The sequence below is a fragment of the Hyperolius riggenbachi genome, chromosome 4, assembly GCF_040937935.1.
Source record: "Hyperolius riggenbachi isolate aHypRig1 chromosome 4, aHypRig1.pri, whole genome shotgun sequence".
NCBI classification, from domain to species: domain Eukaryota; kingdom Metazoa; phylum Chordata; class Amphibia; order Anura; family Hyperoliidae; genus Hyperolius; species Hyperolius riggenbachi.
Genome location: NC_090649.1, coordinates 17432830 through 17444852, shown reverse-complemented (window position 1 = coordinate 17444852; position 12023 = coordinate 17432830). Strand labels below are relative to the sequence as shown.

At 46.9% G+C, this 12023-nt stretch overlaps 1 protein-coding gene across 1 annotated transcript in view; it reads left to right on the top strand.

The window, feature by feature from the left end:
* Nucleotides 1-12023, top strand: part of LOC137504562 (E3 ubiquitin-protein ligase RNF213-like) — a 526907-nt gene that overhangs the window by 444844 nt on the left and 70040 nt on the right. The window contains exons 47-48 of the mRNA XM_068233144.1: nucleotides 3042-3299; nucleotides 3908-4040. Coding sequence (XP_068089245.1) covers nucleotides 3042-3299; nucleotides 3908-4040 — 391 coding nt within the window. The remainder of the gene's footprint in view (nucleotides 1-3041; nucleotides 3300-3907; nucleotides 4041-12023) is intronic.

Sequence of the window (12023 nt, the reverse complement as noted above, 5' to 3'; positions counted from 1 at the left end):
AAAAGCAAGAGTACGTAACATATCTTTTGATGGGGAACTACTGTTTGGAAATCAGCTGGATGAAATATTAGAGAGAACTTCCAATAAAAAGAAGGGTTTCCCAAAGAAAAAGAAATGAATACAAAATAAAAGATTCTTTAGGAGAAATAGACAGGAAAATAATAAGCCGCAGCAGAGGAGGAAGCCTTGGGCCATTAATAGAGGGGTCGAAGAAGAATTTTCTTTTTCGAAACCCAGAGAATCAAGAAAAGAAGTGACGCCAAAGAATGAGTTGGGGGTCGTCTAACAGGATGTGATCCCCAGTGGACAAAGATAAGCAAAAACGATTTCATCCTCAATCTTGTAAGCCAGGGGTACAAGATTCATTTTTTAGTCCCTTCCAGGGAACAGATTCATTTCTACTCCGCTTCCAAGAGATATAGAGAAAAGACAGGCCTTACAAGACATCATAAAAAATATGGTAGAGGAAAATGTGGTAGTCCCTGTTCCTCGCAAACAGTTACACAGAGGTTTCTATTCGACGATATTTATGGTAAAGATACTGACGAGAAAATTCAGGTTAATTTTGAACCTAAAACCGTTAAACCCCTTTGTAGCTTATCAAAGATTCAGGATGGAATCGATCTTCTCTGTGAGAAACTTGCTAACCCCCAACTGTGTGATGACAAACATAGACCTGAGATGCCTATTGGCACATCCCAATAAGAGAATCATCACAAAAGTTCCTCAGATTCGCGGTAAAAAGAAAAAACTCAGTTCAACACTTCCAGTTCAGGGTCATACACTTCGGAATTTCATCAGCACCTCGCATTTTCTCGAAGGTGTTGGGAGAAGTGATAAAGGACTTTCATACAAAGGGAATTCTTGTAATTCCTTATCTAGATGACCTACTAGTAGTAGCAGATGCATATCAACAGGTAGAAGAAAACACAAAGCGAGTACGAGATCGATTACAGGCTCTTAGATGGATTATAAATTGGAAAGTTCCCAGTTGGGATCTATCATTAGTATTAAAAAGTTTAAAAAGAGATCATTTTGAACCAGTAGCAGAGATTTCTTTAGGACAACTAACAATGAAGGTTATTTTTCTAATAGCAATTACCTCAGCTAGAAGAGTGAGCGAGCTGGAGGCGTTATGTTGTGACAAACCTGTTTGTCTTATATTCAAGGATAAAGTGATACTAAAGACTTGTGATGAGTTCCTTCCTAATGTGGTTACAACTTTTCATAGATTACAGGAAATTGTGTTACCCTTGTTTAATGAAGAACCAGCCTTGGATGTCAGAAGATGTCTAATATCTTATTTAGATAGAATAGCGGACTTTAGGAAGTCGAGAGCTCTGTTTATCAATACCTCAGGAGCTACTAAAGGCATGAAGATGTCAAAGAGAACAATAGCCAAGTGGATAAAATTATGTATAGAGGAAGCCTATAAGTTGACAGGATCTACTCTATCAGGTACAGTTAGGGCTCATTCAACTAGGGGAGCTGCCACATCATGGGCCTACAGAGCGGGTGCTACGCCAGAAGAGATTTGTAGAGCCGCTATGTGGACAAGTCTTGAAACCTTCTCAAGACATTACAGGGTGAATCTGATGTCTGCAAGGCAACAATCATTCAGAAGAAAGGTTCTGCAGGCAGTCGGCCCACCCTAAAATTGGTAAGATTCTTGCTCATCTTCTCATGGTGGACCTGTCCTGGAGGTTACTGGTAAAACCAGTGTTAGTTACCTGGTAACATCCTTTTTAGTAACCTCCAGGACAGGTCAGTAACCCACCCTGATAAGGGATACATATATGTTATGTACAGTATGTTATATTATGTGTGACACCTCTTGGATGGTTAACAGTTCTTGTGGTTGACAGGTGTTGGAGGGGTCAGTTTAAAATGTATAGAGTGCTCTAGCTGGACGTTTCCTGTTACTGGGAGGAGCCTATGTCGTCTCATGGTGGACCTGTCCTGGAGGTTACTAAAAAGAATGTTACCAGGTAACTAACTGTGTTTTCTGCCCACCAACAGAGGTTTCTGTTGGTGGGCTGTGATAGCTCCCAGGATGTTTATTTATTTTTTTATAAATATTTTATTTTTAATACATCTGTGCTTTTTTTCCCTACTACCCCCCTCCCCCCCGCCAGCCAATCTGCGCAATCCTCTGTCATATGCATCAGCCTATGACAGCGGATCGCCTTTGTGCCTCTGGAGGGGACAGCCAAGTGACACTTGGCTGTACTGTCCCCAGTACAGCGTTGCCTTAGATTGCAGCGCTGTACAGCTTTTATTGAAAATTGAACCATTTTGGTCCAGCTATATGAATGACGTCTATTGCCCTATGAGTAAAACGTAAAGCTTAAAAAGACATGGGGCTTGATTCACAAAGCTGTGCTAACTGTTTAGCACGGTGTGATAAACAGTTAGCACGTGAAGTGCCGTTTGCAGATTTTTGCGCGGGCAAAGTGCCGCGATTTGCGCGATCGCGGACATTTGCACGCGCAATTTGCAGCAAATTGCGCGCGCAAAAGTCCATGATCGCACAAATCGCGGCACTTTGCCCACGCAAAAGTCCGTGAATGGCACTTCACGTGCTAACTGTTTATCACACCGTGCTAAACAGTTAGCACGGCTTTGTGAATCAAGCCCCTTGACGCTATTAATCTGCAAACAGTTCAGTAATATAGATTTCTTGTATGTTCATAATGGTTTCACAGTTTAAAACTGTTTTCTCTAGAATTCATCAGTTAAGTATTTGTCCAGTTTTCAATATTATATACACATCCTTCCTAATGGGAACATTGTGCATATTTGTCAAAATTAATAAACCCAGATGGTATTTTTTTAACTACTGAATATTGTCACTTGTTCAAAAACTGTTGGATCAATTTTTTGCAGGATCTAATAGAAATGGGATGGAACAGCTTCCAGTGTGACAGCAGCTGACATATAATAGCCTATGACTGCAGTTACACTTCATATATTCCTCTTGTTTACATTGTTGACAATAACGTGTTGCTGTTTTATGAAGAGATTTCTATTTTTTTGCGCAGAATCTAGACACGGCTCTGGAGACAGTGAAGAACCACATCAGTAAGGATGACAAGATCATGTTTCATCCCGCCGTCAGTGTTGTGTATGGTGACTCAATGATCAATAGAGACATAATGGATTTACCTGAGGACAGCAGTGTGCATTGCTCCAAGGTGTGGAGCTGCAGAGAGCGAGTCTCAGTTGGCTATTTACAACGTGCGGCACAGCAGAAGTATGGAAAGGATAAACTACCTCTGCTCTGGAAATTCCTGGAGAAGGTAACCCCACCCCTTCACCGTCATGTTCTAGTGATCAGATATGGTTATGTTGGCCAGATTACTGGCTTTCCCACAAGTCCACGACTATGAGGTCCCTGGCGGGGCATAGCTAGATATCATGAGGCCCCATAGCAAAATTTTGATTTCACCTGCCAAATAAAATTAAGGTACATTTGTGCCCCAGGTAGCCCCCCTGTATAGAGAGTTAAAGATTCCCCCCAGTAGAAGGTTGCCCCAGTATAGATAGCTACAGTAAAAGTTGCTTGCTATACACATGTATAGCATGTGATCAGTTTGATCAGCTGATAGATTTGTAAGGTCCTGATTTGCTGTGATGTCTTCCCAGTTCAACACATGATCAGGACCAGCAAATCAGAACCTTACAAATCTATCAGCTCATCAAACTGATCACATGCTTCTCCATGAGTTCTCCGAAGCAGGGCCATCCCTAATCGCTACTAGTTCACTGGGACCTTATGGTTGAGATACCCCCTGACACTGGTCAAGGTACCCCCAGGGTTATGCTTACCCCAAGTTCTGTAGATGCTTTAGAATGTTATTTGTTCTTTAGGAGAATTTTATTCTTATGAGGTGTCTCTGTTCTTCAGGAAACTGATCTTCAGATGGTGAAGCACCTGCCAAATATCCTTAAACTTCAGAAAGATCTGGTGAAAAGGTTCCAGAACCGCAATGAACTTGACATTAAGACCATCAGAGACTTTGTTCACAGCATCTCCATTGGTGTGTATCATGTATTTATTAGTTTTTTGAATTAGAATGATACCATTTATAAACTTTAGAAGATGTAAAGATTAAGCTTTCAGAATTAGGCCTTTTTCAGACTTTATTCATGTAGGCTTATATTAATATTTTGATTGGAAACAAAGGAGTGAAATGCTTAATCCACCACTCATAGGTCACAAACCGGTCACAGACGTGAGGTTACAGTAGGTTACTGCAAATAGCTGAAACTAACATGGACGTGGGAGAGGAGATAGGTGCGAGGGCATTAAATGAACCAGCGACGACCGTTTCACGACTCCACACCAGACCGAAACATGACCAAAAAGCATGCACTTAGAAGTGAAACACCCGTCACTGGTTCATTTAGTGCCCTTGTACCCATCTCCTCTCACACGTTCCCGTGAGTCTCAGCCATTTGCAGTAACCTATTGTAACCTCACATCTGTGATCGGTTTGTGACGAGTGGTGGATTAAACATTTCACTTTGCAACAGATGATGCCGGTCTCCTGTCTCTGCATGCTCAAATAGTTATGATCCTTCCTTTCTTTGCACCACATCGAGCATATCTAGGACAGGTCTGTGACAGATGTTAAGACGTGGTGAGAGCAAACCCTTGTTACTGGCTGTAATATAAAAAAATTTTGAGTGCCACATAAATTTGCTTTTAGCTTGAATACAAATGTTTCACTGATTATAAATCAATTGCCTTGTCAGTTCTGAGACTGATTAAAAATGTGGGCTAGACAGAACATTTTTATGAAACTGAGGTAGGAAACCCTTCACGTATTTGGTCAGTTTGCCCAGACACCCCCCCCCCCCCCAACAATTTTGTAAAAAAAAAAAATGAAATTCTTTGATCAGATTTTTATAATCAGGCTCCACATGCAATTGGTCCCACACCCATCCTGGGCATAGGGGAAATCTCTCCTCCTAAAGCAACCAATGTATTTATACAGGGTCAGCTTTGGTGGGCAGGAAGTGATGGAGCAGAGTGGTCTGTACACACAGATAGGCACCCGGTATAACAAGTTAGAACATTTTACTGAGAAAAACATGCAGAGATAAATCATACACCACCATCAGGAAATGCAGCTTACTTAGACCAGAGAGAACACAGAAGAAATACAGGAAATCACAATATCATAGAGATCACCTCACATTACAGACAGTGACATCTTGTGGTTGCTTTACTGCACTGCAGTTTAAGTAATAATGTTGTTAAATCCAACATCCCTTCTCAACATATTCGCCTTAAACTGACAGTCCAATTTTCTTTATCAGATCCAAATGTCTTTTCTTGGGTAGGGTACTGCTCGGAGCCGCCCAAATTAAAAGACAGAATTCTGTCTATATCTATAAAAAAAGGCAAGACTACTCACAAGCAGTATCTAAGTAAAAAGATTTAGAACAGATTTTTATTTTATATCATAAGCAATGTGACAACGTGTTTCTCGGCAACCGCCGCTTCCTCAGGTCAGAGAGCTGGGTGTTTTCTTGGGTAGAGACTTTGTAGGAATGTCAGCTATCATGTCTTCAGTTGGACAATACTGCAGTTCAACTTGCCCTTGTAAGTCTCTCAAAAAATTATGCTTCACATCTATATGCTTGATTCTCAGATTAACTGGTTCCATTTTAGAGATGTAGCGAACGGTTCGCCGGCGAACGGTTTCAGGCGAACTTTGGGGGTTCGCGTTCGCCTGCACCAGGCGAACTTTTGCGGAAGTTCGATTCGCCCCATAATGCACTATGAGGGTCAACTTTGACCCTCTGCATCACAGTCAGCAGGCACATTGTAGCCATTCAGGCTACACTAAGCCCTGGAGCCCCACCCCCCCCTTATATAAGGCAGGCTCCGGCGGCCATTAGCCTCACTCGTGTGCCTGCTAGAGACAGAGTAGGGACAGCTGCTGCAGACTTGTTCTTTTAGGGACAGATTAGTTAGGCTCTTGGCTGCTTGTCTTGCTCCTGGCTGATTGTTATTGCTTTTATAGCACCCCTCAATAGCTCTTTTCAGAGCTCATCCTGTACTTTTTTTTTTTTTGTGTGTGTCAAACTGACACTTTTGTTGCATGCACAGCCTTGCAATTGATAGTGTGTGTGTGCCACTGCCAGCAGCCCAGCACATTCAGTGACTACCTGTGTGTGTGACAGGAAGCTGCACATTGTACTACCCAGTACTGCATATACTGCAGTACCTGTTGTGTTTACTTAACCAACCTCATCACTGCATATACCTAGCTTTGTGTTGAGTGAACTCACCTCACTGCATCTAAGTACCTTTACTGTTCAGTGAGCCCAGCTCACTGCATCCTACTACCTGTTGTGTTGAGTGAACCCACCTCACTGCATCTAAGTACCTTTACTGTTCAGTGAACCCAGCTCACTGCATCCTACTACCTGTTGTGTTGAGTGAACCCACCTCACTGCATCTAAGTACCTTTACTGTTCAGTGAGCCCAGCTCACTGCATCCTACTACCTGTTGTGTTGAGTGAACCCACCTCACTGCATCTAAGTACCTTTACTGTTCAGTGAACCCAGCTCACTGCATCATACTACCTGTTGTGTTGAGTGAACCCACCTCACTGCATCTAAGTACCTTTACTGTTCAGTGAACCCAGCTCACTGCATCCTACTACCTGTTGTGTTGAGTGAACCCACCTCACTGCATCTAAGTACATTTACTGTTCAGTGAGCCCAGCTCACTGCATCCTACTACCTGTTGTGTTGAGTGAACCCACCTCACTGCATCTAAGTACCTTTACTGTTCAGTGAGCCCAGCTCACTGCATCCTACTACCTGTTGTGTTGAGTGAACCCACCTCACTGCATCTAAGTACCTTTACTGTTCAGTGAACCCAGCTCACTGCATCTTACTACCTGTTGTGTTGAGTGAACCCACCTCACTGCATCTAAGTACCTTTACTGTTCAGTGAGCCTAGCTCACTGCATCCTACTACCTGTTGTGTTGAGTGAACCCACCTCACTGCATCTAAGTACATTTACTGTTCAGTGAACCCAGCTCACTGCATCTTACTACCTGTTGTGTTGAGTGAACCCACCTCACTGCATCTAAGTACCTTTACTGTTCAGTGAACCCAGCTCACTGCATCCTACTACCTGTTGTGTTGAGTGAACCCACCTCACTGCATATACCTAGAATCCACCTGAGATGGACAAAATGGACAAACCAGGTAGAGGAAGAGGTAGAGGCAGACCCAGAGGAAGGCCACCAGGCACCGGCAGATCTGTGCGAGGTGGTGTTGCTGTGATTTCATGCGGACCTGTCCCAAAATACAGTGCTCAGAAGAAGGCACGTGCCATCACTTCCCAAAATTGTGAGGACGTGGTTGAGTATTTAACACAGAACACCTCATCTCCCGCAGCCAGTGCCACTAGCGCTAGTACAAGCACCACATCCGCTGCATTTGACACTTCGCACGAGTTATTTGGTGGTGGTGGTGAAATCACTGATTCACAGCCACTACTGCAACAACAACAAGAAGGCGCAGGTACACCACCTCATACGTCTGAGTTAGGTGGCGATAGTATGGATAGTGTGAGGAGGGGCATGATGAACCTCCTGAAGTTGGTGCAGTTGAGGAGGTGTCTGAGGAAAGCGAAGCTGGCCAGGAGGATTATGAGGACGATTATACGGATACCACATATGTTCCCGGTAGAGGAGATGACAGGGGGACAGTTCAGAGGTGGAGTCAGAGAGGAGTAGGAGGAGACGACTCCATGATAGAAGCAGAGGGAGCTCGTCCTCCGAAACAGCTGGGGGCAGTGTCCATGTATCGCCAGCTATGGCCAGCCAGCCAACATGCCATTCAAGGTCAGCTCCTGATGCCACCGTAGCGCCATCACCCCAGGGGGGCTCAGCGGTTTGGAAATGTTTTCACGTGTGTGTCTAAGATCGGAGCAAAGCCATCTGTTGTCTGTGCCAGCAAAAATTGAGCCGTGGAAAGGCCAACTCTCACGTAGGGAGAAGTGCCTTACGAAGGCACCTGGAGAGAAGGCACAAACAGCTATGGCAAGAACACCTGAGGAAAAGCAGCACCCCTCAAAAGACAAGCCACCCTCCTTCTCCTCTTCCTCCTTCAGGTGCATCGTCTTCATCCACTTTCTCCCGTGCACCTTCACAGCCACCCTCCTCCACACCGCCTCTTCCCTTCAGCGGTTCCTTCTCCTCTGCCCACAGCAGTACCCAGCTGTCCGTGAAGGAAGTATTTGAGCGTAAGAAGCAAATGTCTGCCAGTCACCCTCTTGCCCGGCGTCTGACAGCTGGCGTGTCGGAACTATTAGCTCGCCAGCTATTACCATACAAGCTGGTGGAGTCGGAGGCTTTTCGTAAGTTTGTGGCCATTGGTACACCGCAGTGGAAGATACCAGGCCGCAATTATTTTTCACAAAAGGCCATACCCAAACTGTACCGTGCAGTTGAGAGGCAAGTTGTGTCATCTCTGGCACACAGCGTTGGGTCAAGGGTCCACCTGACCACGGATGCCTGGTCTGCCAAGCACGGGCAGGGCCACTACATTACATACACAGCCCATTGGGTCAACCTGGTGACCGATGGCAGCAAGCAGCGGACCGACTTGTCACACCTCCACGGCTCGCAGGCAGGCCTCCAGCCACCTCCTTTCCGCCTGCTACCACCGCTTCGCTGTCATCATCCTCCTCCTCCTCCTTGGCTGGTGCCGCGATCTCCTCTCCAGCTACACAGCCCCAGCACCCCAGGGCCTATGCTGCATGCCAGGTACGACGGTGTCACGCAGTGTTAGACATGTCTTGCCTGAAAGCGGAGAGTCACACTGGAGCAGCTCTCCTGGCTGCTCTTAACAAACAGGTGGAGCAATGGCTGACCCCGCACAAGCTTGAGATCGGCAACGCAGTGTGTGACAACGGCAGCAATCTTATTGCTGCGTTGAATTTGGGAAAGCTGACACACATACCCTGTATGGCACATGTGCTGAATCTGGTCGTGCAAAGATTTGTGTCCAAGTACTCAGGCTTAGAGGACATCCTGAAGCAGGCCAGGAAGTTGTGTGGGCATTTCAGGCGCTCTTACAAGGCCATGGCACGCTTTGCGGACATTTAGCGTAGAAACAACTTGCCGGTGAGACGCCTGATTTGCGATAGCCCGACTCGCTGGAATTCCACCCTGCTGATGTTTTCTCACCTGCTAGACCAGGAGAAAGCCGTCACCCAGTACCTGTATCATTACAGTACAAGGACACAATCTGGGAGGATGGGGATGTTGTGGCCCAACAACTGGACACTGATGCGAAATGCATGCAGGGTCATGGAGCCCTTTGAGGAGGTGACCAAACTGGTGAGTCGCGATGAGGGCACCATCAGCGATTTGATTCCCTACGCCTACTTCCTGGAGCGTGCCGTGCGTAGAGTGGTGGATACAGCTGTGGAGGAGCGTGAACGAGAACAGTTACAGCAGCAGGAGTCGTGGGAGCGATTTACATCCGAACACGATGTTTCCACAACACCTGCGGCAGCACAGAGGGGGGAGGAGGAGGAGGAAGAAGAGGAGTAGTGTGGGGAAGGAGAGGAGTCAGACTCTGATGATGGTGATGATGAGGAAGGTGTTTCTGTGGAGGAGGAAGAGGCGGCGGAAGAAGAACAACCGCGGCAGCCGTCACAGGGGGCTTCTGCTGCTCCACGTTCCCGTGGTATTGTTCGTGGCTGGGGGGAGGAAGAGGAGTTGCGTCCCGTCACTGAGGAAGAGCAAGAGGAGATGGAGAGTACGTCTGCATCCAGCTTTGTGCAGGTGTCCTCTTTCATGTTGTCCAGCCAGTTGAGGGACCCCCGTATCAAAAAACTCAAGGCGAATGACCTGTACTGGGTGGCCACGCTACTAGACCCTCGGTACAGGCACAAAGTGGCGGACCTGTTAACAACTCAACAGAAGGCGGAAAGGATGCAGCACTTGCAGAACAAGCTGTCGATGATGCTTTACAATGCGTTTAAAGGAATACTGTAGGGGGTCGGGGGAAAATGAGTTGAACTTACCCGTGGCTTGTAATGGTCCCCCGCAGACATCCTGTGCCCGCGCAGCCACTCACCGATACTCCGGCCCCGCCTCTGGCTCACTTCTGGAATTTCCGACTTTAAAGTCAGAAAACCCCTGCGCCTGCGTTGCCGTGTCCTCGTTCCCGCTGATGTCACCAGGAGCGTACTACGTAGGCCCAGTATGGTCTCTGCCTGCGCAGTACGCTCCTGGTGACATCAGGGGAAGCGAGGACACGGCAACGCAGGCGCAGGGGTTTTCTGACTTTAAAGTCAGAAAATACAGAAGTGAACCGGAGGCGGGGCCGGAGCATCAGTGAGTGGCTGCGCAGGCACAGGATGCCTGCAGGGGACCATTAGAAGCCCCGGGTAAGTTCAACTCATTTTCCCCCGACCCCCCCTACAGTATCCCTTTAAGGGTGATGTGGCTGCACAACGCAATCAAGGTACCACTGGCAGTAACCCTCCTCCTCCCAAGTCCACGCAGGCAAGGACAGGACGCTCTAGCGATCTCAGGGTGATGTCGGACATGCGGACATTCTTTAGTCCAACTCCTCGCCATAGTCCTTCCGGATCCACCCTCCACCAACGCCTGGACCAGCAGGTAGCTGGCCTTGAGTGTGGATGTAGACACTGCGAAAAGCGACAATGAACCCTTGGACTACTGGTTGCGCAGGCTTGACCTGTGGCCAGAGCTGTCCCAATTTGCCATACAACTTCTCTCTTGCCCTGCCGCAAGCGTCCAGTCAGAAAGGACCTTCAGTGCAGCTGGAGGCATAGTTACTGAGAAGAGAAGTCGCCTAAGTTACGACAGTGTTCAGTACCTGACCTTTATCAAAATGAATGAGGAATGGATCACGGAGGGCTACTGCACGACTGAAGACTAAGTCAGTCCCCACACACAGCATCTCTGCCTGCAGGCCGCTTGCCTTCTCCGCCACCACCAACAGGGTCCAGGATTCTAGGCGGATTCCTGAATTTTTAAGGCCGCTGCTAGCAGCGGCCACTGCACTAATTTTTCTGGTGCGTGTACATGCCTGGCTAATTTTTCTGGCTGCACTGCAGGCGGCTGCAACAAATAAACAAAAGGCATGTACATGTGCCCATCCCCCTTCGTGATCATTACCTTGCCGCGGTGAAGCAATGACCGCCGACTATTTGAGTGTCTCGGGTGGGGGTGGGACACAAAAGATAATAAGGTTGTTGCTTCATTGTGGTCAGACCAAATTTGATCAGCTGGAAAGTCACTGTTGTTCTATCATTGAGCTACCACAGCCCGGCGACCATATGGCCTTGAAAAACGCCACGGCCTACACTCTGGCCACGGTGCGCACCAGTCCAGCATGGCCATCACTATGCAAACAGCTGTTTGCGGTGCATTACACAGTGAGTTTGGTGTGTCAGTGTGAAGCAGAACTCTAATTACACTCCCTGATTAATGTATACCCATGCAAGATGTTTTAAAGCACTTTAGGCCTGCAATTTAGCATTCAATGTGATTTCTGCCCTTAAAATGCTGCTTTGCGTCAAATCCAGATTTTTCCCCGGGACTTTGGGCATGTATCCCACTCCGCCATGCCCCCCTCCAGGTGTTAGACCTCTTGAAACATCTTTTCCATCACTTTTGTGGCCAGCATAATTTTTTCCATTTTTCAAAGTTTGCATCCCCATTGAAGTCTATAGCGGTTCGCGAACTGTTCTGCGAACCGAACCTTCTGCGAAGATCGGAGGTTCACGACATCTCTATTCCATTTGTACGAGTGCAATGGCATCCTTGGTTGTCTTAGCCAAATTACTTCTTGACTTGCTTGTGCTGCTGCTACATATTCGGTTTCAGTTGAAGACAGTGTTACACTTGGCTGCTTCCTGCTGGTCCAGCTGATTAGTCCATCATTGAAAAGAAACAGATAACCCCTGGTAGACTTTCGATCGCTAGAGACCATTACTATGTTTACTGC